This window comes from Haliotis rufescens, unplaced genomic scaffold, assembly GCF_023055435.1.
Source record: "Haliotis rufescens isolate VD_foot unplaced genomic scaffold, xgHalRufe1.0.p SCAF_23, whole genome shotgun sequence".
Classification (NCBI taxonomy): Eukaryota; Metazoa; Mollusca; class Gastropoda; order Lepetellida; family Haliotidae; genus Haliotis; species Haliotis rufescens.
Genome location: NW_025963924.1, coordinates 9,959,582 through 9,985,065, shown reverse-complemented (window position 1 = coordinate 9,985,065; position 25,484 = coordinate 9,959,582). Strand labels below are relative to the sequence as shown.

Below are 25,484 nucleotides of genomic sequence, written 5' to 3'. Positions count from 1 at the left end.
TTTTCGGTTGGATAACTTTAGTCCTAATTTCTAACTATTCGAAGCACATCTTAAAGATAATTAATTTTTTTTCATTTTCGATATTATAGTCGTTCTAAGCATCATAAGTCAGTTGAATAAGGTTTATTCAACTAATATTGTACTTATTTTATATTTAACATACTTTTATCTTCACGGGGAACGCCTCTAATATAGCTTGTCTTGTCGAACATGCCGGGTGTCTCAAGCGACACCTATCAGTTATTGGCGGTGCTAAGAGTTTGTAGGTAAACCATGCAATACGGATGTTGGGACAATGAATTATGCGTAGACAGCTAACTCTTATCAATTGACTGATGATAAGAGTAATCAGTTAATACTGGTTAGACAAATATACCATTTGGGCCTAACTATTGATATGGGTCGAGGACTCGAGATTTAATAGAAAGCATTTATCATAGATCTAAATCGGACATTCTGCCAGTTTCTGCCATATTTATTACATGTTTGAGTTTGACAGTTACAGTTTGACTGATGTAAACCTATGTGAGATGCCTATTTAGTGTACAACTCCTATGCCTTTGCCTGATTCTTGGAGGTAAAGTATATATAAGCGTAGGTGAATTCTCAACTGGACAGGTGTTTCAGCTAAGCCTAATACAAAAAAGATCTTAACAACGTGTCTACGGCACTTGTGAAATGAGTAACTACACTTCAAATGTTTCAACTAGATAGAATAAGATCATCCTTCATTAGACATAACGATGTGTAAAATTGATTATCATTCTTTTTTTTATTTATGTAGCAATTTCTAGATAAATAAAAAAGAATGATAATGAATAATTAAACTAGATGTTAAGTTTCCACCTTTCATTATCTTATTTCTTTTGTTGTTCTTACATGTACATGTATATATATATGCTCTCTACCTCATAGGATCCATTCACCTCATGATACTCCGAAACGTTGTGTTCCTCATAATAAAGAAGTTGACGTCCATAAAATCTCTTGCTTATGTGTATCACTTCTAAATGCCTTTTAAAGACTAGATGTAGCAATTTCTAGATCTAGTTGAATTATATTAACATGATTAAGGGCATAAAAAAGAGAGGAAAATAACAAATAGATCTGTGTCTATTACTTCCTCCATTGTGACCATTGCAACATCCAACAAAGTATGAAGCTGTAAAGAATGCCAGTGCATGTACAGTTTCATAACCAATTACAGATCTATTTATTGCAACTTTTGTTTATCCTCTAAAGAAAAGTGAGAGGAGCGAGATCTAGAAATTAAACCATGTCAGAAGAAAAGAACTGCGAGGAGGACTGCTGCATTGACAAAGCAACATTTTATGCTTATGTTGCGGGAGGTGAGTGGCCTACATTTCTACATCTGTTCTGTGGTATTTATGGTATAGGAACAACAGGCAATACATCATGCTTGGCTGGTTTTGGTTTGTTTGTTGTTTAACGGCGCACTCAGCAATATTCCAGCTATATGACGGCGGTCTGTAAATAATCGAGTCTAGGCCAGACAATCCAGTGATTGATATCATGAGCATCGATCCTCGCAATGTGGGATCTATGACATGCATCAACAAAGTCAGCAAGCCTGACCCCCTGATCCCGTTAGTTGCCTCTTACGACAAGCATAGTCGCGTTTTACAGCAAGCATGGGTTGCTGAAGATCTATTCTACCCCGGAATCTTCACTTTTAGTTATTTATGCTGCTAACTGGTGTTATTATCATGATTATCTTGCATTAGTTGTCGTGGTGATCATGTGTGCATGATTACGTGATTATTTTCATAACCTGATGCTACATGGTTACATTACTTTGTTCTATCACAAGTATTTTGGGCAAGTTGGCATTGTATAGATGTATGGTACTTTCTGTGCTAGAAGATCTCATTTGCATGTTTATTGAATCATGATACCAAGTTTATTATATATTTTATTTGTTTCGTAAATTGTACCAAATTGTACACTCAGCGAATAATCTCTGTTTACCACCCAGGTCAGGTAGAGCAAGTGAAGGCTTGTATAGAGGCAGGTCTCCCTCCTGTGATAACCAACCTCACTGAGGACACAGACAGTCCTCTACACATAGCTGTCCTGGGGGTGAGTGTCAGGGTTCCTTGGGGTGATTATCGGGGTTTCTTGGGGTGAGTATCAGGGTTCCTTGGGGTGAGTATCAGGGTTTCTTGGGGTGAGTATCGGGGTTTCTTGGGGTGAGTATCGGGGTTTCTTGGGGTGAGTATCAGGGTTCCTTGGGGTGAGTATCGGGGTTTCTTGGGGTGAGTATCGGGGTTTCTTGGGGTGAGTATCAGGGTTCCTTGGGGTGAGTATCGGGGTTCCTTGGGGTGAGTATCGGGGTTTCTTGGGGTGAGTATCGGGGTTTCTTGGGGTGAGTATCAGGGTTCCTTGGGGTGAGTATCAGGGTTCCTTGGGATGAGTATCGGGGTTTCTTGGGGTGAGTATCGGGGTTCCTTGGGGTGAGTATCGGGGTTTCTTGGGGTGAGTATCAGGGTTCCTTGGGGTGAATATCAGGGTTTCTGGGGGTGAGTATCAGGGTTTCTGGGGGTGAGAATCAATGTTCCTGGGGGAGAGTATTAGTAACCAGTAAATATAAGTTCCAAAGACTGGTGGAAATCTCCTGATTTTGAAACCCTTTAACATGTTAAACAGAATTGAGGGACAGAAACTGGCATAATATTAATTTTATAGAATGCATAGTTTTTTCAGAAAATTAACGAAATGTACATATACCCCAATAATTCATAAATATTTTAAGAGGTAACACATTCAGGAAACAAACGACAGGAGAAAACTGCTTCTTTTAACATGTAGCTAAAACATAGATGACAATGTACCTTTTTTCAACTATGTAATCCTTTATTTTTGTGTTAAATATATTGTTGCTTCACAGCTGATACTAGATGAGAACTTTCAAAACCAAATTTTTAAATACATCAATCTCACTAAAATCAGATCTAAGTTCTTGCTGCCACTAAACAAAGATCTGAGGACATCCCATTACAGGTCACGTCAGAACGACCTTTCACGAACCTTGATCTCCCACTGAAACGACTAACAAGAAGTCAACACCAGCCTATTAGAAAGCAGCTTTCTTGAGCTTTACGGCACTTGTTTCAACCTGGCGACATCCATTTCAGACTACGCATGAAAAATATACTGACACAGTTCCCGATTTCAATTTTGAAAACTGAACGAACGAACATTCCGGAATGTCTTATATATCATTGCGATTGTATGGCAATGCTTCCCACGTACTGTGCAACGCCTCCTCCATTCAAATGTTTACCCCACGCAAATGAGAGACAGACGATAATTTTGATGGAATCAGTCATATGGGCCGTAACTGTCATTCAGAATACCCCATGTTAAAGTTTTCGAGGTTGCATGAAACACATTCCGACTGTCGCTTTCATGATCTGGTAAGCGACACTTTGATTGGTTGGATGAAAGGTTGTTCTGACATGAACCGTAACGGGATGTCCTCAGATCTTTGTTTAGCGATAGTGGATTTTGATGAGATTGGAAATACATTCAACTCTATAAAGTCAGTAGAATCTATGTGGGTAAAGAGAAAAGGACCGCCGCCATGTTCTAGTGGTAGAGCGTCCAACCGGAGAGTGGAAGGTCCGGGATTCGATTTCCGACTGAGTCATACCAAATGATGTTAAAAGATGGTACTTGTTACTCTGCCTGGCGCTCAGCATTAAGACTGGTCAACTCGGAGTCAGTATGCTGTGTCAGAGTGGGGTATTCATGTTAAACAGTGGCATGGTACCTCAGTGGGCTAACACTCTGAAATCGGCATTAGTCCAGACAAGTACAAGCAGCCACACACACATGTGCATGCACATCTCTATATAAGTGCAATAATTATATTTCACCTCACCTAAAGAGAAAAATGTATCTGTTCTGGCAGGTAGAAGATCTGTCAAGTTTGCATATTGTCCCCAATATTCAGTAACATAGACTTGACATTCAACAGGACAGCACTGAAATGGTGGATCTGCTGCTGTCACATACCAACTTCATCATGGCCACCAACATGTATGGGAAAACTCCCCTCCACTTAGCTTGCCGCAGTGGCAGACTAGGTATGTATTGTAGCAGATAAAACCTCCCTCTTGTTCTGTGTTGTCCTACATTCCTGTCAATCGTTGCTTGTGTGTTGTCAATTATGGCGTGTGTGTTGTCCTATGTTCCTGTCAATCGTTGCTTGTGTGTTGTCAATTATGGCGTGTGTGTTGTCCTATGTTCCTGTCAATCGTTGCTTGTGTGTTGTCAATTATGGCGTGTGTGTTGTCCTATGTTCCTGTCAATCGAGGCCTTTTTGTTGTCCTATGTTCCTGTCAATCGTTGCTTGTGTTTTGACAATTATGGCTTGTGTGTTGTCCTATGTTCCAGTCAATCGAGGCCTTTGTGTTGTCCTATGTTCCTGTCAATCGTTGCTTGTGTGTTGTCAATTATGGCGTGTGTGTTGTCCTATGTTCCTGTCAATCGTGGCCTGAAAGTTGTCCTATGTTCCTGTCAATCGTGGCCTGAAAGTTGTCCTATGTTCCTGTCAATCGTGGCCTGAAAGTTGTCCTTTGTTCCTGTCAATCTTGGCCTGAAAGTTGTCCTATGTTCCTGTCAATCGTGGCCTGAAAGTTGTCCTATGTTCCTGTCAATCGAGGCCTTTGTGTTGTCCTATGTTCCTGTCAATCGTTGCTTGTGTTTTGACAATTATGGCTTGTGTGTTGTCCTATGTTCCAGTCAATCGAGGCCTTTGTGTTGTCCTATGTTCCTGTCAATCGTTGCTTGTGTGTTGTCAATTATGGCGTGTGTGTTGTCCTTTGTTCCTGTCAATCGTGGCCTGAAAGTTGTCCTATGTTCCTGTCAATCGTGGCCTGAAAGTTGTCCTATGTTCCTGTCAATCGTGGCCTTTGTGTTGTCCTATGTTCCTGTCAATCGAGACCTTTGTGTTGTCCTATGTTCCTGTCAATCGTTGCTTGTGTGTTGTCAATTATGGCGTGTGTGTTGTCCTATGTTCCTGTCAATCGTTGCTTGTGTTTTGACAATTATGGCTTATGTGTTGTCCTATGTTCCTGTCAATTGTGGCCGGTGTGTTGTCCTACATTCCTGTCAATCATGGCCCGTGTGATGTTCTACGTTCTTGTCAATCGAGGCCCGTTTGTTGTCCTTTCTTCCTGTCAATCTTGGTGTGTGTTGTCCTACGTTCTTGTCGATCATGGCCCCTGTCAATCATGTGTGTTGCAGACGTTGCCCGGAAGCTGCTGCAGCGCGGCGCGGAGATCGACTACAAGGACTGTGGGGAGTGTACGCCGCTCTTCCACTCCGTGGACAACAACCAGGTGGACATGGTCAGACTGCTCATTGAAGGTCAGCACTTCGCCCCACACACTGAGGGGCAGAGTTGTGTCCCTTAGCAGGGTCGCTCAAACTGGCACTCGTCTCTCGCCCAAGCCAGTCTGTCTTATGTAATCAAGGGCTGGTAGAATTTAAGACAGTTAAGGGGTGTCACTATTGGGCTAGTAAATATTGCAGGTTGATTCAACTTGCTAACCCAGGATCTGCTTGGCACTGGTTCGGATCTCTGACACACTCTGATTATAATCCTTGGTTTGTCAGCACCATGCCCATGCTGGTGGGTTTCACCAGAATGGTAAATGTGTGAGACCTATTTCATATACAGCTGACACAAAGTGCACTGAGACACTTTAATTGACCCCCTTCAACTTCAAAGAAGCGGCGTCAAAACCCTTCTGCCAAAACAGATATCATTCACTAACCTCATGAACATGATTATTGGAATTTCTGAAGTAAACATGTTAATACTAATTATAATAATGATTAATGATTGGATTTGGGGATAACCTTGTTTGTAGTTCAGTGTTAGTTATTCAATATATCCACTAAAAATATAACATCATCGGGAATTACAGACAGCTGCTCTGTGGGGAGGGCGGGGGTTGGCCTCGGATTTTATAACAAAAAATATAATGTCCCGAAAAATTCTTGAACAAAATAGTTATGCTTCAGACCATTGAAAAAAAAAGAAATTGCCTATCACAAAAATTACTTTGTTGCAAGGTGTTTTTCTTTTTAAATCATTCAGGTTCATAATTTAAAAATTAAAAAAAACGTATTTTGTAGCTGTAGCTGAAAAAATATAGTCTTGAAACAGAATCCCAGCCTCCTGCCGCCCCCAGAATATCAAATGGTAGGTCCTTAAGGCTTATGAACGACTTGTTCAACACCTTCAATGTAATATGTTTTCCGCCATGTTTATCCTATCAAAAAAAATGTCACGACAAACAATTATTTTATACCATTTATTATAAAATACAAGCCAGTAGGCCTGTTGGTTTTTTTGTCTATCATCCTCTCAATTCCCCTTTCAGATCGTCGTGCTAGTCATTTGGCACAACCTTTTGAGTCTTTAAAGATTGAAATTTGAAAGTCCTCTCGTTCTATAACTTATAGTATAAGGAGTGGGAACCTATTGCAGGGCTAGCAGAAAATAAACCCTCTGTGGAATTGTCAGGTTTTCCTTAGTTAATTTCCACCGAAGTGGCTCGGGGGAATACAGCAATGGAGTTTGTCTATCTGTCCATCCGTCTGTCGTTAAGTTAGAGAAACGTTAAGTTACCATTTAAGTGTTAGAAATGATATTTTACACACTGATATTACTGGTCATGATCTTAAAAGAGTTTGAAAATTCATTTTTGGCCTTACTCCATGATTTTCAAGTTAGTGCACACTGGGTGAAAAAGTTTTCTCAGGAACTACTGAAATTACATGAATGAAAGTTTGCATGTTATATAAGAGATAGTTGTCAAGACTACGTTCGAAAATTGATCCTGAAAATTATTTGTTTCCAGAGTTACTTCCCTTGCTACATACTTCCCTCAAGCTCCTTCCCAGCGCGTGACACCTTCGTTACACTCTCGGTAACATCGCTGCCACCAGTGTGGGCGCGGCCATTTCAAGAATCTTGAAATTTGCCCTCCAACCCCATATGTAGTAACGTTTATACTTTTGTTTATGTCTTTGGGAATGCAATCATATTTCAATTTGAAAAGGTTTACGACTGACCATGTTTTCCAGATGAATTTACTTTGTTGTTTTGATAATCAGATTGGTTCGAGATTGCAGACTAACGGAAAATCAACCAACTTCTCCCTTACATTCTTACTATATCAATAACACGATAGTTTTAATGAAACAGAAATTCAAATTGACAAACGAAGAAAGTAATTTAGCTGCGATAAGTGTATTCGGCGTCACGACAGTCGTCACCTGTTTGTAAACATAACGGTCATTCGGTTGCGAGTTCAACTCCAAGCATGGTTGTGGCCACCTATTCACAGTGGAGAGTTTTGACTGGTGGCAGCGATAGTAAAGAGAGCTCCGGGAACGTACTATCGCTGTGAGGAGCTTGATACTTCCCTGTGCAGAGTTGCATCCCTTAGGCACGCCAGAAACCTATGATTGTGGGTTCGAATCCCGGTTCACCCCGATTATGTTTCTAGGTTTGTCAGCACCATACCCGTGCTCGTGGGTTTCACCGAAGTGGTCAACGTCTGAGACCTGCATCACTTCGGGCTTTCCTCCCACATTAAGCTGACACGCCGCAATATAACTGGAATACTGTTAAAAGGGGCGTTAAAACCCAACTCACTCACTCACTCACTCAGATGACATAAAGCGACCCTAGTGGCTATCTATTCTGAAGGCTTTATAGGACTCTATATGTCTAATGTGCCCCATGGCAGTGATAGTGATAACGCTGTTTTCTTGGTATTTTTTGTTTGTTGTTTGGCACTGGAGTCAATTCGGAATGATTCTTGGCGGCCTGTAAGTAATCAAATCTGGACCAGACAAACCAGTGATTGATATTTTGAGTAACGTCCAACGCCGTCAAAATATGATGACATGCTGTCAACAAAGTCACCAAATCTGCTCCTAAATGTTGAATCTGTAGGGATTTGGGATAAGATGTGCCCCCAGTAACCAAAACTCGTCCTCGAGGCCAATTATGATACACTCTGTGACTTGACTGATTGTCATTATGCCCTGTTTTGTGATTGTTTCTTCATACTTTTTGTCATTGGTTTGCCTGATCAGACTTGATTTATACAGGCCGCTGTGATGTAGCTGGAATATTACTGTTTGTTTGTTTTGTTGTTGTTTAACACCGCACTGAACAATATTCCAGTATATGACAGCGGTTTGTAAATAATCGAATCTGGACCAGACAATCCAGTGACTGACATTATGAGCATAGATCTACACAATTGGGATATGATGACATGCATCAACCCAGTCAGCGAGCCTGACCACCCGATCCCGTTAGTCACCTCTTATGACAAGCATATGTGCTGAAGACCTATTCTAACACGGGACATGAATATTGATGACTGCATTGGGATATTTCTGACTGCATTTATTTTACTTTCACAGCTGGTTGTGACCTTGACACTTTAAATGAAGAGCTGATAACTCCTCTAGATCACGCTTTACTCTTCAACAGAAAGGAGATTATCTCCCTTCTTATCAAGGCAGGATGTGCTATTGACAAATCAGATGGACTCATCTACTACCCAGATCACTATGCAAACCACATTGTGTTTTCTCTGTTAGTTAACAACGACCTTGGCAACATCAAACTGCTTAATGACTGTGGATACACCATGAAATATTCTTTTATACAAGAGATGTTTCGAAAGCGGCATATTCTAGCAATGGAAGAAGAGGCCTTTAAGATGTTGATGAGAATGGCCCAGAACCCTCATAGTTTGGCCAACTTGTGCAGGATGTGTATACGCAGGACGTTCCAAGTAAAGAGATCTGTGATTGGTCAGTCTGTGGACTCCATGATTGACAAACTCGATGTTCCAGAGAAACTAAGAAGGTTTCTCTCTTTCTGTGATATATAGTGTTTCATGTGTATGTTTATAGAATCATGTAACTATTTTCAAGTGCTGAAGTATTTAGTGTCAATTAAGTGGGCTGCCTCCATGAAGAGAGGAAGATCGGGGGTTGGATAATTAAATAAACACTTGTGGAATAAAATGTACAGAAGATGCTTAGTGTTTCAGTCATTGAATATTAGATTCCCTGTGGAAATTGGTGGGGAGTCAAGGAGCTTCCTTTGGAGTGTTTGTTTGTTTGTTGTTTAAGGCCGCACTCAGCAATATTCCAGCTATATGACAGGGGTCTGTAAATAATCGAGTCTGGACCAGACAATCCAGTGATTAATATCATGAGCATCGATCCACGCAATTGGGATCGATGACATGCATCAACCAAGTCAGCAAGTCTGACCACCTGATCCTGTTAGTCGCCTTTTACAACAAGCATAGTCACCTTTTACGGCAAGTATGGGTTGCTGAAGATCTATTCTACCCCGGATCTTCACGGGTCTGACAGCTATGTGACTAACACACAGAGGAAACCCTCAAAAATCATTTTGATGGAAAGGATGCCTTCATGTCCATTACAAATTGGTGGTGGCAAGACCGTTACCTATTTCCTCTCTCCTCACCTTAAAGTTTGATTGGTCGTTTAAAATGTTAATGAAAATCAAGGGCGAATCTGGGATCTGAGCCACGGATCACAGGATTTTGGCAAACCCAAGGGATGCAACTGTGGCATCAACTAGTATCATTACATACATTCAAGAGGGAGCTCTTTGGCATCAACTTGTATCATTACATACATTCAAGAGAGAGCTCTTTGGCATCAACTAGTATCATTACATACATTCAAGAGAGAGCTCTTTGACATCAACTAGTATCATTACATACATTCAAGAGAGAGCTCTTTGACATCAACTAGTATCATTACATACATTCAAGAGAGAGCTCTTTGACATCAACTAGTATCATTACATACACTCAAGAGAGAGCTCTTTGACATCAACTAGTATCATTACATACATTCAAGAGAGAGCTCTTTGGCATCAACTAGTATCATTACATACATTCAAGAGAGAGCTCTTTGGCATCAACTAGTATCATTACATACACTCAAGAGAGAGCTCTTTGACATCAACTAGTATCATTACATACATTCAAGAGAGCTCTTTGGCATCAACTAGTATCATTACATACATTCAAGAGAGAGCTCTTTGACATCAACTTGTATCATTACATACATTCAAGAGAGAGCTCTTTGACATCAACTAGTATCATTACATACATTCAAGAGAGAGCTCTTTGACATCAACTAGTATCATTACATACACTCAAGAGAGAGCTCTTTGACATCAACTAGTATCATTACATACATTCAAGAGGGAGCTCTTTGACATCAACTAGTATCATTACATACATTCAAGAGAGAGCTCTTTGACATCAACTAGTATCATTACATACATTCAAGAGGGAGCTCTTTGACATCAACTAGTATCATTACATACATTCAAGAGAGAGCTCTTTGACATCAACTAGTATCATTACATACATTCAAGAGGGAGCTCTTTGGCATCAACTAGTATCATTACATACATTCAAGAGGGAGCTCTTTGACATCAACTAGTATCATTACATACATTCAAGAGGGAGCTCTTTGACATCAACTGGTTTCATCACAGATGTGAAATATATCATTCACTTTTAAAAGACAACTTTCTCTTAAAAACAAGCCATCACCTGAGTATTTGCAATGTTTGTGTGATGCTACATCCCCCGATATAGCGCGAGTAATCGCTTGACGAATCGTATTACGTCCGAAAACATAGTATCCGACGATCTAGTATCCGACACTTTAAACATATTTCATGGTATAAAATGGCGGGAGATACTAAAAACGGGTATCACACATTGTACCCATGTCCAGAATCGAACCCGGGAATTCTGCGAAATTGTCGTTAAAGGGCTCGACACCTACTTGCCCATGCACCTCCAACTCCGCTTCGTCGTTTAAGGCATCCATACACAACTCTTTCGTCCCACCGTGCCCCTCTCCGTCACTTTCCAAAGTCGTGAGGAAGGCTCAGCTGTGAGCGTAGGAAATGGGGCAACTTCTGCCCCAACAGTTAACAGGCTTCCGCCTAAACACGTTTCATCTGTGTTTAATTTCCGTTAGTCTTATGTATACTTAGCTGCTTGTTTAGAAGAATTGATACTAAATATATTCCATATATCCTCGTTCACAACAACGTTTTGAAAATATAGTTCCAAATATAGTTGATAAATAAATATATGCTCAGGGGCCGGACCCGGCCGGACATGGTATACTGATCAGCGTAAATAACTAAACAAAACTATCGCTAAAGTAAGATGAGTCACATAACTTATGCAAACGGGCCGCTTTTGCAACATAAGATGCAGTTTCCTAGCTCTGTTAACTGTAGGGCTGGGACGAGTCCAGATCTACTACCCGGGTACCCACCCCACTATTACCCGACCCTACCCGGGTACCTGCTGTAGGTCTCATGAGATAGGTACAAAATGTCCGATTTGGAAAGGTCTGGTCTTGCAAAATGTATTTAGATACACGTATAATACTATAAAACGATCTGATCATGCAAACACTGAAGTTTACGTTTACTGCATGAAGTTCTATCTTTATTCAAACATAGAAAAGTCAGAAGGAATGGGTGCATAGTCAGAATGAAATGGGAACATTAGTGACTTGTAGTGTAAGCATAGAGTTGTAGATAATATTTGTCAATAAACAATATATCACGTGACTAACCACGGGTCCGGATAGTTCTGTGGATACCCGGGTCCTACTCAGTACCCATTCGACCCGAGTACCAGAGTTACCCGTCCCAGCCCTTCTGTCAAGCTATTCATTACTGTCGTCTGCACGCCAGAGGAGGTTTACATCACGTGACGGTCTTCCGGCTTACAATAGCTACGAGTCACTTCAGAGGCTTTTTTTCACCGGGAATAGCCGATCGTGTTCAGATGGATAAACTGTCAAATCAGGTTTGATGCGTTGTTTGTTTCACGCAAATTCATCATCATTGTCACGTGGTGTCACGATTAAGAGTTTAACCAATCGGGGATCACTTCCGTTGCACGAGTTTTTGATGCGCGTTAATTCCAGAATCAATGAGAGGAAGCAGAGGTCATTTAACGACGGAACCGATTGTAGTCAAATTATTCCCAACTAGCTGGTGAAAATGCATTTAGAATGGAGATAAGACACTTATTATTGAATGGATGTTCGGTTGGAAATATTGGATGTGGATAATGAAGGCTCGGCTCTGAAGACTTCTTGCCAAGCGGTGATTTGTAGAAACCATTGAAACAAGCGATAATATAAGTGCAGGAATATTTACCTGGAATTAAACAATTTGTTTGGAGCTACATATGATGTTAAGAATGAACTTTAACATTTAATTTATGTTTATGGAGGTATAAACGTAAAACCCATAGTGCATACTACGTGGTGGATTTACACAATGCTCCGCCCATTCCATTTTGAGTCCGTTAGTAGACGTGATGTCATTTCCCCCCGAATTATAGAAACTGTAACACAAAGAAAATTGCCTGTACACCAGGCAATCAGATGCCAGGAAAACACTTGCCATATGCGTGAACGCTATTCTGAATTCTAAAAGACTTGTGTCCTGTCGAGGTCTGACGTCACCTATTGTTATGTGATGGCATTGCATTACAAAGTAACCTCATTCGTTTTGTTTGGTTCAAATTGTGATTTTTAACTGACCAATAAGTAGTTGCCATCTCCATAACATCTCCATAGTTCTTCAAATTTTTACAAGTAACTTAAGTAAAAAGTGCATCACAACCGTCTTTGGAGATTTCAAAAATCCTTTTAATGAAGGTATTATAGTATTTTCATTCTCACTCTGTTTGGTACAATGGATTTATTGCTTAAACATAAAAAAAAGAAAAGCATACATTGCTGGACTACCTAGCTATATAATGATTTCATCGCATTGCATCGAGACATTTTGTGCTGCAATAACATGTGCGATTTCAATACTTTGAAGAAATTTATCTAAAACGTTCAAATTCCACTAATCTGAACAATATTGATCCTGGCGCTACATTTTTGTATTTACATTACATAAAATAAATACATTTTCAATTTATGAATCTTTATCTGAAAAGGGTTGCATCGGGCCATGGATAAACCTATAAAATAAAACACCAAAAATATTTCCTGAGGAGGCTGTCACGATTAGGATTCACTGCAATGGAATAGGCCTTCCGGCCAACCTCGCCGTTTTCGGTAACGTTGAAATGGGCTAGTCAATGACGTCACTACATTATGACGTCACGTCATTGTCTCGCCATATTCGTGGAGACTGGTCGTGTGTTTCAATGATGCCAAAGATCTCTGTCTAAAATGGGATGCAAACAGACCAAGGTTAAGCCTTTCAAGCAGACATCTCCCGAGGAGGCTCTGACGGGCAAGATCAACTGTCCTCACGAGCTGTACTACGCCAAGTGTCAGGTGACACCGCCCACACCCCGCCTGTCAGGGGCGCAGATTCTTCAACAGCTTCGAGATGAGGGCTTGGTCCCCGACCGTCAATCCAGCGGAGGAGTGGCCTTCTCTGTCCCTGTCGTGGAGGAGGTTGTTCCCCGTGGCAAAGCTCCCCGACGTCTGGAGCAAATCCCTGTGCGATGCTTCTACACAGCTGAGAGGAGGAGACAGAAGGCTGATCTGTTCCGACTTGACAGGTAAAATCTTTAGGAAGAAGAGTCCAAACACTTAAACCGTTTTAAGGCCTGTTGTTTTTTTTATCTATCATCCTCTCAATTCCCCTTTCAGATCGTCGTGCTAGTCATTTGTCTTAGAGTGAGTGAGTTTGGTTTAACGCCGCTTTTAACAGTATTCCAGTTATATCACGGTGTGTCAGCTTAATGTGGGAGGAAAGCCCGAAAGTGATGCAGGTCTCTGACGTTTACCACTTCAGTGAAACCCACGAGCACGGGTATGGTGCTGACAAACCTAGAAACATAATCGGGTCGAACCGGGATTTGAACCCACAATCATAGGTTTCTGGCGTGCCCAAGGGACGCAAATCTGCACAGCGAATCGCGGTGCCTTTGACGACTGGGCCACCCGTGCCCCCCGTTGTCTTAGAAACTGCTGAAGTTAGATTATCTGAGAGATACTTATCAAGACTCAGTTTGAGAATTGGTGCTATAAATTATTTTTTCCAGAGCAGGGGCCTTTTGTGTGTATTCATTTTACATTTAATCATTTTTTCTGATGACATAAAGCGACCCTAGTGGCTATCTATGCTGAAGGCTTTATAGGACTCTATATGTCTAATGTGCCGCATGGCAGGGAGAGTGATAACGCTGTTTTCTTGGTATTTTTTGTTTGTTGTTTGGCACTGGAGTCAGCAAAATTCTGACTACTTCATGGCTGCCTGTAAGTAATCAAATCTGGACCAGACAAACCAGTGATTGATATTTTGAGTAACGTCCAACACCATCAAAGTATGATGACATGCTGTCAGCAAAGTCACCAAATCTGCTCCTAAATGTTGAATCTGTAGGGATTTGGGATAAAATGTGCCCCCAGTCACCTATACTCGTCCTTGAGGCCATTTATGATACACTCTGTGACTTGACTGATTGTCATTATGCCCTGTTTTGTGATTGGTTCTTCATGCTTTCAGTCATTTGTTGCCTGATCCGGACTTGATTTATACAGGCCGCTGTGATGTAGCTGGAATATTACTGTTTGATTGTTTGTTTGTTTGTTGTTTAACACCGCACTGAGCAATATTCCAGTATATATGACAGAGGTTTGTAAATAATCGAATCTGGACCAGACAATCCAGTGACTGACATTATGAGCATAGATCTACACAATTGGGATATGATGACATGCATCAACCCAGTCAGCGAGCCTGACCCGCCGATCCCATTAGTCGCCTCTTATGACAAGCATATTGGCTAAAGACCTATTCTAACACGGGACATGAATATTGATGACTGCATTGGAATATTTCTGACTGCATTTATTTTACTTTCACAGCTGGTTGTGACCTTGACACTTTAAATGAAGAGCTGATAACTCCTCTAGATCACGCTTTACTCTTCAACAGAAAGGAGATTATCTCCCTTCTTATCAAGGCAGGATGTGCTATTGACAAATCAGATGGACTCATCTACTACCCAGATCACTATGCAAACCACATTGTGTTTTCTCTGTTAGTTAACAACGACCTTGGCAACATCAAACTGCTTAATGACTGTGGATACACCATGAAATATTCTTTTATACAAGAGATGTTTCGAAAGCGGCATATTCTAGCAATGGAAGAAGAGGCCTTTAAGATGTTGATGAGAATGGCCCAGAACCCTCATAGTTTGGCCAACTTGTGCAGGATGTGTATACGCAGGACGTTCCAAGTAAAGAGATCTGTGATTGGTCAGTCTGTGGACTCCATGATTGACAAACTCGATGTTCCAGAGAAACTAAGAAGGTTTCTCTCTTTCTGTGATATATAGTGTTTCATGTGTATGTTTATACAATCATGTAACTATTTTCAAGTGCTGAAGTATTTAGTGTCAATTAAGTGGGCTGCCTCCATGAAGAGAGGAAGATCGGGGGTTGGATAATTAAATAAACACTTGTGGAATAAAATGTACAGAAGATGCTTAGTGTTTCAGTCATTGAATATTAGATTCCCTGTGGAAATTGGTGGGGAGTCAAGGAGCTTCCTTTGGAGTGTTTGTTTGTTTGTTGTTTAAGGCCGCACTCAGCAATATTCCAGCTATATGACAGGGGTCTGTAAATAATCGAGTCTGGACCAGACAATCCAGTGATTAATATCATGAGCATCGATCCACGCAATTGGGATCGATGACATGCATCAACCAAGTCAGCAAGTCTGACCACCTGATCCTGTTAGTCGCCTTTTACAACAAGCATAGTCACCTTTTACGGCAAGTATGGGTTGCTGAAGATCTATTCTACCCCGGATCTTCACGGGTCTGACAGCTATGTGACTAACACACAGAGGAAACCCTCAAAAATCATTTTGATGGAAAGGATGCCTTCATGTCCATTACAAATTGGTGGTGGCAAGACCGTTACCTATTTCCTCTCTCCTCACCTTAAAGTTTGATTGGTCGTTTAAAATGTTAATGAAAATCAAGGGCGAATCTGGGATCTGAGCCACGGATCACAGGATTTTGGCAAACCCAAGGGATGCAACTGTGGCATCAACTAGTATCATTACATACATTCAAAAGGGAGCTCTTTGGCATCAACTTGTATCATTACATACATTCAAGAGAGAGCTCTTTGGCATCAACTAGTATCATTACATACATTCAAGAGAGAGCTCTTTGACATCAACTAGTATCATTACATACATTCAAGAGAGAGCTCTTTGGCATCAACTAGTATCATTAAATACATTCAAGAGAGCTCTTTGACATCAACTAGTATCATTACATACATTCAAGAGAGAGCTCTTTGACATCAACTAGTATCATTACATACATTCAAGAGAGAGCTCTTTGACATCAACTAGTATCATTACATACACTCAAGAGAGAGCTCTTTGACATCAACTAGTATCATTACATACATTCAAGAGAGCTCTTTGGCATCAACTAGTATCATTACATACATTCAAGAGAGAGCTCTTTGGCATCAACTAGTATCATTACATACACTCAAGAGAGAGCTCTTTGACATCAACTAGTATCATTACATACATTCAAGAGAGAGCTCTTTGACATCAACTAGTATCATTACATACACTCAAGAGAGAGCTCTTTGACATCAACTAGTATCATTACATACATTCAAGAGGGAGCTCTTTGACATCAACTAGTATCATTACATACATTCAAGAGAGAGCTCTTTGACATCAACTAGTATCATTACATACATTCAAGAGGGAGCTCTTTGACATCAACTAGTATCATTACATACATTCAAGAGAGCTCTTTGACATCAACTAGTATCATTACATACATTCAAGAGGGAGCTCTTTGGCATCAACTAGTATCATTACATACATTCAAGAGGGAGCTCTTTGACATCAACTAGTATCATTACATACATTCAAGAGGGAGCTCTTTGACATCAACTGGTTTCATCACAGATGTGAAATATATCATTCACTTTTAAAAGACAACTTTCTCTTAAAAACAAGCCATCACCTGAGTATTTGCAATGTTTGTGTGATGCTACATCCCCCGATATAGCGCGAGTAATCGCTTGACGAATCGTATTACGTCCGAAAACATAGTATCCGACGATCTAGTATCCGACACTTTAAACATATTTCATGGTATAAAATGGCGGGAGATACTAAAAACGGGTATCACACATTGTACCCATGTCCAGAATCGAACCCGGGAATTCTGCGAAATTGTCGTTAAAGGGCTCGACACCTACTTGCCCATGCACCTCCAACTCCGCTTCGTCGTTTAAGGCATCCATACACAACTCTTTCGTCCCACCGTGACCCTTTCCGTCACTTTCCAAAGTCGTGAGGAAGGCTCAGCTGTGAGCGTAGGAAATGGGGCAACTTCTGCCCCAACAGTTAACAGGCTTCCGCCTAAACACGTTTCATCTGTGTTTAATTTCCGTTAGTCTTATGTATACTTAGCTGCTTGTTTAGAAGAATTGATACTAAATATATTCCATATATCCTCGTTCACAACAACGTTTTGAAAATATAGTTCCAAATATAGTTGATAAATAAATATATGCTCAGGGGCCGGACCCGACCGGACATGGTATACTGATCAGCGTAAATAACTAAACAAAACTATCGCTAAAGTAAGATGAGTCACATAACTTATGCAAACGGGCCGCTTTTGCCACATAAGATGCAGTTTCCTAGCTCTGTTAACTGTAGGGCTGGGACGAGTCCAGATCTACTACCCGGGTACCCACCCCACTATTACCCGACCCTACCCGGGTACCTGCTGTAGGTCTCATGAGATAGGTACAAAATGTCCGATTTGGAAAGGTCTGGTCTTGCAAAATGTATTTAGATACACGTATAATACTATAAAACGATCTGATCATGCAAACACTGAAGTTTACGTTTACTGCATGAAGTTCTATCTTTATTCAAACATAGAAAAGTCAGAAGGAATGGGTGCATAGTCAGAATGAAATGGGAACATTAGTGACTTGTAGTGTAAGCATAGAGTTGTAGATAATATTTGTCAATAAACAATATATCACGTGACTAACCACGGGTCCGGGTTGTTCTGTGGATACATGTACCCGGGTCCTACTCAGTACCCATTCGACCCGAGTACCCGAGGTACCCGTCCCAGCCCTTCTGTCAAGCTATTCATTACTGTCGTCTGCAAGCCAGAGGAGGTTTACATCACGTGACGGTCTTCCGGCTTACAATAGCTACGAGTCACTTCAGAGGCTTTTTTTCACCGGAAATAGCCGATCGTGTTCAGATGGATAAACTGTCAAATCAGGTTTGATGCGTTGTTTGTTTCACGCAAATTCATCATCATTGTCACGTGGTGTCACGATTAAGAGTTTAACCAATCGGGGATCACTTCCGTTGCACGAGTTTTTGATGCGCGTTAATTCCAGAATCAATGAGAGGAAGCAGAGGTCATTTAACGACGGAACCGATTGTAGTCAAATTATTCCCAACTAGCTGGTGAAAATGCATTTAGAATGGAGATAAGACACTTATTATTGAATGGATGTTCGGTTGGAAATATTGGATGTGGATAATGAAGGCTCGGCTCTGAAGACTTCTTGCCAAGCGGTGATTTGTAGAAACCATTGAAACAAGCGATAATATAAGTGCAGGAATATTTACCTGGAATTAAACAATTTGTTTGGAGCTACATATGATGTTAAGAATGAACTTTAACATTTAATTTATGTTTATGGAGGTATAAATGTAAAACCCATAGTGCATACTACGTGGTGGATTTACACAATGCTCCGCCCATTCCATTTTGAGTCCGTTAGTAGACGTGATGTCATTTCCCCCCGAATTATAGAAACTGTAACACAAAGAAAATTGCCTGTACACCAGGCAATCAGATGCCAGGAAAACACTTGCCATATGCGTGAACGCTATTCTGAATTCTAAAAGACTTGTGTCCTGTCGAGGTCTGACGTTACCTATTGTTATGTGATGGCATTGCATTACAAAGTAACCTCATTCGTTTTGTTTGGTTCAAATTGTGATTTTTAACTGACCAATAAGTAGTTGCCATCTCCATAACATCTCCATAGTTCTTCAAATTTTTACAAGTAACTTAAGTAAAAAGTGCATCACAACCGTTTTTGGAGATTTCAAAAATCCTTTTAATGAAGGTATTATAGTATTTTCATTCTCACTCTGTTTGGTACAATGGATTTATTGCTTAAACATAAAAAAAAGAAAAGCATACATTGCTGGACTACCTAGCTATATAATGATTTCATCGCATTGCATCGAGACATTTTGTGCTGCAATAACATGTGCAATTTCAATACTTTGAAGAAATTTATCTAATACGTTCAAATTCCACTAATCTGAACAATATTGATCCTGGCGCTACATTTTTGTATTTACATTACATAAAATAAATACATTTTCAATTTATGAATCTTTATCTGAAAAGGGTTGCATCGGGCCATGGATAAACCTATAAAATAAAACACCAAAAATATTTCCTGAGGAGGCTGTCACGATTAGGATTCACTGCAATGGAATAGGCCTTCCGGCCAACCTCGCCGTTTTCGGTAACGTTGAAATGGGCGAGTCAATGACGTCACTACATTATGACGTCACGTCATTGTCTCGCCATATTCGTGGAGACTGGTCGTGTGTTTCAATGATGCCAAAGATCTCTGTCTAAAATGGGATGCAAACAGACCAAGGTTAAGCCTTTCAAGCAGACATCTCCCGAGGAGGCTCTGACGGGCAAGATCAACTGTCCTCACGAGCTGTACTACGCCAAGTGTCAGGTGACACCGCCCACACCCCGCCTGTCAGGGGCGCAGATTCTTCAACAGCTTCGAGATGAGGGCTTGGTCCCCGACCGTCAATCCAGCGGAGGAGTGGCCTTCTCTGTCCCTGTCGTGGAGGAGGTTGTTCCCCGTGGCAAAGCTCCCCGACGTCTGGAGCAAATCCCTGTGCGATGCTTCTACACAGCTGAGAGGAGGAGACAGAAGGCTGATCTGTTCCGACTTGACAGGTAAAATCTTTAGGAAGAAGAGTCCAAACACTTAAACCGTTTTAATTACTAAACATGCCTTTGTATTGATTTCATACTGAACTAATTTCATATTGCGTGTCTTTTTTTATACAGGTTCGTGGAGAAAGTCCAGAGGAAACAACTGGACAGAGAGATAAAGCACAAAGCTGTCAAGGACGAGAAGAAACGTCGCCAATTCATCAAGAAAATGAAGGCGGAACATCAGCTCCAGATGAGGGAGAAGAAACTAGAGAGGTTGGAGGAAGAGCGGACGGCGAGGAGGAAGAAGCCAGCCAAGAAATAGACTGAGTGGAGCGAGTTGATGATGGTTGTTAGGATGTAGAGAACAGCGGGTGATGCAAGTGTATCAAGAACATTAACTGAAAAAAAGAACAACAGGAAAACGGAACAAAATAAAAGTATCAGGCCCAGCGAAACAGGAAGCCAGAAGATGCAGTAGAAATGAATACAGTTCACACGCTTGCAGTTTTCATATTTTCAAAAGTCATTTTTATTTCCTAATTGAAAAATGTTTTATAGGACCTCTTTTATGTAACATATTATGTGCATATCTTATGAAGTTGGGCAATCACAGATGAACGCTGTGCAGATACGTTATATATACTTGTAATGGTTGTATACTTTAAGTTTATAATAAAATCATGGTTTATGCAGTTCATATCTCATCTGTTATTTTATTGTTATATTTCATAATGTTGACATTTTGTTAGTAAGGTGTACCGTAGTATGTCCGTATGCTGGACGTGAATATGTTTTGTTGTCATGTAGATGATGTGATGTGCGAGACTTTAACATTTGTTTCACATTCTCTCTGTAAATCTCTTCAGCGTTGACATGACTGTGACTGATGCCACAAAGAGAGCGTTAGCAAACTGCAGATTTTTAAAGGTTTTTATGTGTGATTTTTGTTTTGGCCTTTGACTTTTCAAGGCAGAGTTTGGGACTCACCATATATCCTCGAAAAAGCGCCGTGCTTGTATCAATTGCGAATGGTCCTTTGAGCATCGTTTGTTCGAGACAGGCGTTGTCTTGCATCAAATTTGTTTACCCTATAAATAAGCAACAGTGGCGGATCCTAGAGATGCGTATTTTGTACTTTTTTGCGAGGCTTTAACCGATTCATTTTCTACCAAAACAGCCTCTTTAGGGTCCATTGTGGTTAACCTATACTGAATAGCACAACATAACGTTAAAATAAGGGATTGTTCGATTTTATGTGGTTCAAAAACATTTTAACGTCATAATTACACCGATGCCTTTTGCATCTACATCTTGATTCTCTGCATCGCGATTTTCCTGTTTTATAGATAGAGCTGCTATCAGAGACCAATTATACGGTCTCTGGTGCTATGACCTCAGCGTGAGTACATGTTGACCGACAGTGTCAAGGCGAAGGGAGACAACTTCTAATCCCTCTAACAAAACCTGAAGAGAAAAGTAGCAGTTATAAAAGAACACCTGATCTCTCTCAAAGTCACAAACTCACCATCAGGACCCAGTGAAAACGGATGTGATAAGGGATGAACAATGTATATTTTCCCCCACCAAGAATACCATTGCAACAAACTGGGCATACAGTGGACTCGGAATTATTATATACTGTCAGTGGTAGAGCATGTTTGGCAATAACTGTGACTAACAGGCAGGATTTAAAGTGAATCGTCGATTCACTGCTAACCTCAACTCCATGACATGACTTCCCAGTGAATTACTGGTTACCATTAAGCTGGAATATTCCTGAGTGCGGCGTTATAAAAAACAAAATCTCCTTTAACTTCACAGGTACTGTGCAACTGTGGGTCGCCACTCCTTAGTCAAGACTAATAATCAAAGTATAGCTGTTATGTAACTTATCTCCTGCAAGAGTTTCGTCTTGGGGCATCTTCCAATCCATGTGGATCTCTGTAACACCAAGGTCGACACCATCCGTTACATCTACTTCTGGGGATACGACACAGCAGGGACATTGGAAGCCCTCCTTATATTAATACCAGTATCTAACAGATCAAAGTACGCATTCCATGCATAACGGATTCTTAAACATAAAGTAATATTACAATGACAAAGTAGTAATTTGCGGAAGATATAGCTATACTTTTGCTTTAAGTCAAATTTGTAAGGTCTCTTTTATACTTTTTCGATGCATCGGGCCACAGATAAATCATTTGAATTAAAAAACAAAAAACAAAAACATTTCCTGAAGAGGCTCCACGAACAGTATTCCCTGATATTGAATTGGCCGTCCGACTTCCGGCCCATTCGCCCCTTTCCAACCATTTCCGTAGCCTATTTTCAACGGAAATGGCCGGTCGTTTTCGGAGTGGAAATGGGCCATTCGTCACCACTCGCCACTTTCCGTAACCGCTATTCGGATTGTCCCGGAATAACACGACTTGGTCACGAATGGAAATGGGCGAGTCAACACGTCACTACATTATGACGTCACGTAATTGTGTCGTCACGTCATTGTCTCGCCATATTCGTGGAGACTGGTCGTGTGTTTCAATGATGCCAAAGATCTCTGTCTAAAATGGGATGCAAACAGACCAAGGTTAAGCCTTTCAAGCAGACATCTCCCGAGGAGGCTCTGACGGGCAAGATCAACTGTCCTCACGAGCTGTACTACGCCAAGTGTCAGGTGACACCGCCCACACCCCGCCTGTCAGAGGCGCAGATTCTTCAACAGCTTCGAGATGAGGGCTTGGTCCCCGACCGTCAATCCAGCGGAGGAGTGGCCTTCTCTGTCCCTGTCGTGGAGGAGGTTGTTCCCCGTGGCAAAGCTCCCCGACGTCTGGAGCAAATCCCTGTGCGATGCTTCTACACAGCTGAGAGGAGGAGACAGAAGGCTGATCTGTTCCGACTTGACAGGTAAAATCTTTAGGAAGAAGAGTCCAAACACTTAAACCGTTTTAATTACTAAACATGCCTTTGTATTGATTTCATACTGAACTAATTTCATATTGCGTGTCTTTTTTATACAGGTTCGTGGAGAAAGTCCAGAGGAAACAACTGGACAGAGAGATAAAGCACAAAGCTGTCAAGGACGAGAAGAAACGTCGCCAATTCATCAAGAAAATGAAGGCGGAACATCAGCTCCAGATGAGAGAGCAGAAACTTGAAAGATTGGAGGAAGAGCGGGTGGCGAGGAGGAAGAAGCCAGCCAAGAAATAGACTGAGTGGAGCCAGTTGATGATGGTCGGTATGATGTAGAGAACAGCGGGTGATACAAGTACATCAAGAACATTAACTGAAAAAAAAGAACAAAAGGAAAACGGAACAAAATAAAAGCATCAGGCCCAGCGAAACAGGAAGCCAGAAGATGCAGTAGAAATGAATACAGTTCTTACGCTTGCACTGTTAATATTTTGGAAAACTCTTTTTTCCCCTGATTTTAAATGTTTAATTGGACCTCTTTTATGTGGCATATTATCTGTATATCTAATGTACGTTGTGTTTATAATGTACCTGTAATGGTTGTATACTTTATAATAAAATCATGGTTTATGTAGTTCATATCTTATCTGTGATTTTATAATCGTATTTCATACTGTTGACATGTTTGGTAGTAAAGTGAACCTTAAAGAGAGAACAGGTCGTACAGCATGGGTGACAATGTCTGTTTCTGGGAAATTTAATATATAGTTGTTTTTTTATCGACAATAATTATGACTAACGCGCAGGATTTAAAGTGAATCGTCGATGCTCGGAAAGCTGTCCTTTCTTTATTTAGCATTACCTTTTGGGGGGTAAAACAGGAGCTAGATATTTGTTTTAAAAGAAGTCTTATCGAGTGACGGTACAAAGTTCATATTTTTGTGTGTTGTACATGTCACTGAGACTGGCTAAAAAAGTTTCGGTTTAAATTATTTCTTATTTCACTGGAGTGAAAATGGAAATAAACAGTTTTATCACTAAATACGAAATAATGACTCATATCACACACTGCTAATAAACTGGACACATGGTTGAATATTATACAACAATCTGAACCCGGATGTTAGTATAGGAAATCCTGCACTTGAAATACTGCTTGGTCACGGCGGTGTTATTCATCCGTTTGATGTTAGCGGTGTTATTCATCTGTTTGATGTTTGTTGTTTAACAAATCAGCAATATTCCAGCCATATTACCACGGCCTGTAAATAATCGAGTGTTGCAGGACACTCCATTGATTGTTTGTTTGTTTGTTGTTTAACGCCACACTCAGCAATATTCCAGCTATATGACGTTGGTCTATAAATAACGATGTCTGGGCCAGACAATCCTGTGATTGATATCATGAGCATCGATCCACGCAATTGGGATACGACATGCATCAACCATGTCAGCGAGTCTGACCACCCGATCCCGTTAGTCTCCTCTTTCGACAAGCATGGGTTGCTGAAGACATATTCTAACCGGGATCTTCACGGGGCACTCCGGTGATTGGCATTATGATTAACGATCCACGCCGTAGGGGTACAGTCAGTCCGACCGAGGCTCACCACCCGCATCATTGCCCGCCTCTTATGCCCCCCTTTCACTACGACCACGAATATCCCAAATCACCCCGAATCGGAAACTTTCGAAATTCGAGATGATTCGGCCAATAATGCAAACGAAGCAGTTACGACGGAGTTACTAAAACTCGTGGCTAATCGTGTTGAAAAAAATGAAGAATGCCAGGAATGAGTTAAGAAACGTACGAATTACAAGATTTATGTACGGATCATACACGGATTGTAAGAATCACCTACAACCAAGTTACGAATATGTCGAATGCAGGACGATCTCAACGAATAAAATACGACTAATACGACATATTTACGAGTAGTTTGCGAAAATCGGTACTTTTTCTGACACTTCGGCATGTTCTTGGGTCCCGAAAGGCTGGCCAACCCATCATTTCCACCGTTACTTGGGGAATCGTGTTGTTCTTACTTAATTCTTACATGATTCGTAGTTGACTCGAGACATTCGTGGATGTTTCGGGATGTTTTCGGGTTGAGGACAAGAAATTTTGGGAGCCACGAATTGCTAAGAATAGCCAAGAATGCAAAAGAATCGATTACGAAGCTATTACGGAACATAAGAATTAATTACGAATGGATTACGATACAGCCACGAAATTGCAACCCGAATTGACAAACAAAAACTTTCTCGACGATTCTAGGAACTCCCGCGAACTCTACGAATGTATGGGAATCAAATAAGATTCATGATTTAAGAACTTCAAGAAATGATTGAGATTTATCTACGAACATGAAAAATTTCCTATTCGGGGTGATTCGGGATATTCGTGGTCGTATAGTGAAATGGGGGCATTAC

At 40.8% G+C, this 25,484-nt stretch overlaps 3 protein-coding genes across 7 annotated transcripts; all 3 read left to right on the top strand.

Annotated features, from left to right (window-relative positions):
• The first annotated feature begins 240 nt into the window (after positions 1–240).
• Positions 241–9,103, top strand: LOC124133046 (ankyrin repeat and protein kinase domain-containing protein 1-like). 5 transcript variants are annotated; one of them, XM_046497252.2, is made up of 6 exons: positions 241–361; positions 1,243–1,349; positions 1,997–2,100; positions 4,001–4,109; positions 5,272–5,394; positions 8,479–9,103. In XM_046497252.2, exons 2-6 carry the CDS (start codon positions 1,277–1,279, stop codon positions 8,952–8,954), a joined length of 885 nt encoding a protein of 294 aa, XP_046353208.1. In that variant the 5' UTR covers positions 241–361; positions 1,243–1,276; the 3' UTR covers positions 8,955–9,103. The 5 variants fall into 5 exon arrangements, with proteins under 5 accessions (XP_046353208.1, XP_046353204.1, XP_046353207.1 ...); XM_046497248.2 differs by having other exon boundaries at positions 249–577; XM_046497251.2 differs by having other exon boundaries at positions 249–594.
• A 10,663-nt stretch (positions 9,104–19,766) lies between these two features.
• LOC124133134 lies at positions 19,767–20,831 on the top strand. The gene is made up of 2 exons (XM_046497392.2): positions 19,767–20,156; positions 20,271–20,831. The coding sequence occupies exons 1-2, from the start codon at positions 19,819–19,821 to the stop codon at positions 20,458–20,460; spliced, it is 528 nt and encodes a 175-aa protein (XP_046353348.1). The 5' UTR covers positions 19,767–19,818; the 3' UTR covers positions 20,461–20,831.
• Positions 20,832–22,045: 1,214 nt separating this feature from the next.
• Positions 22,046–23,668, top strand: LOC124133133. Its single transcript, XM_046497391.2, has 2 exons — positions 22,046–23,045; positions 23,159–23,668. Exons 1-2 carry the CDS (start codon positions 22,708–22,710, stop codon positions 23,346–23,348), a joined length of 528 nt encoding a protein of 175 aa, XP_046353347.2. The 5' UTR covers positions 22,046–22,707; the 3' UTR covers positions 23,349–23,668.
• The last annotated feature ends 1,816 nt before the right edge of the window (positions 23,669–25,484 follow it).

What these genes read in the sequence shown, in the direction of transcription:
- LOC124133134 (XM_046497392.2), top strand. Translation starts at nt 19,819, where the DNA reads ATGGGATGCAAACAGACCAAGGTTAAGCCTTTCAAGCAGACATCTCCC. An exon ending in GATCTGTTCCGACTTGACAG is followed by an intron (nt 20,157 to 20,270) that starts GTAAAATCTTTA and finishes TTTTTTATACAG; the next exon opens with GTTCGTGGAGAAAGTCCAGA.
- LOC124133046 (XM_046497252.2), top strand. Translation starts at nt 1,277, where the DNA reads ATGTCAGAAGAAAAGAACTGCGAGGAGGACTGCTGCATTGACAAAGCA. An exon ending in TTGCCGCAGTGGCAGACTAG is followed by an intron (nt 4,110 to 5,271) that starts GTATGTATTGTA and finishes TGTGTGTTGCAG; the next exon opens with ACGTTGCCCGGAAGCTGCTG. An exon ending in GGTCAGACTGCTCATTGAAG is followed by an intron (nt 5,395 to 8,478) that starts GTCAGCACTTCG and finishes TTACTTTCACAG; the next exon opens with CTGGTTGTGACCTTGACACT.
- LOC124133133 (XM_046497391.2), top strand. Translation starts at nt 22,708, where the DNA reads ATGGGATGCAAACAGACCAAGGTTAAGCCTTTCAAGCAGACATCTCCC. An exon ending in GATCTGTTCCGACTTGACAG is followed by an intron (nt 23,046 to 23,158) that starts GTAAAATCTTTA and finishes TTTTTTATACAG; the next exon opens with GTTCGTGGAGAAAGTCCAGA.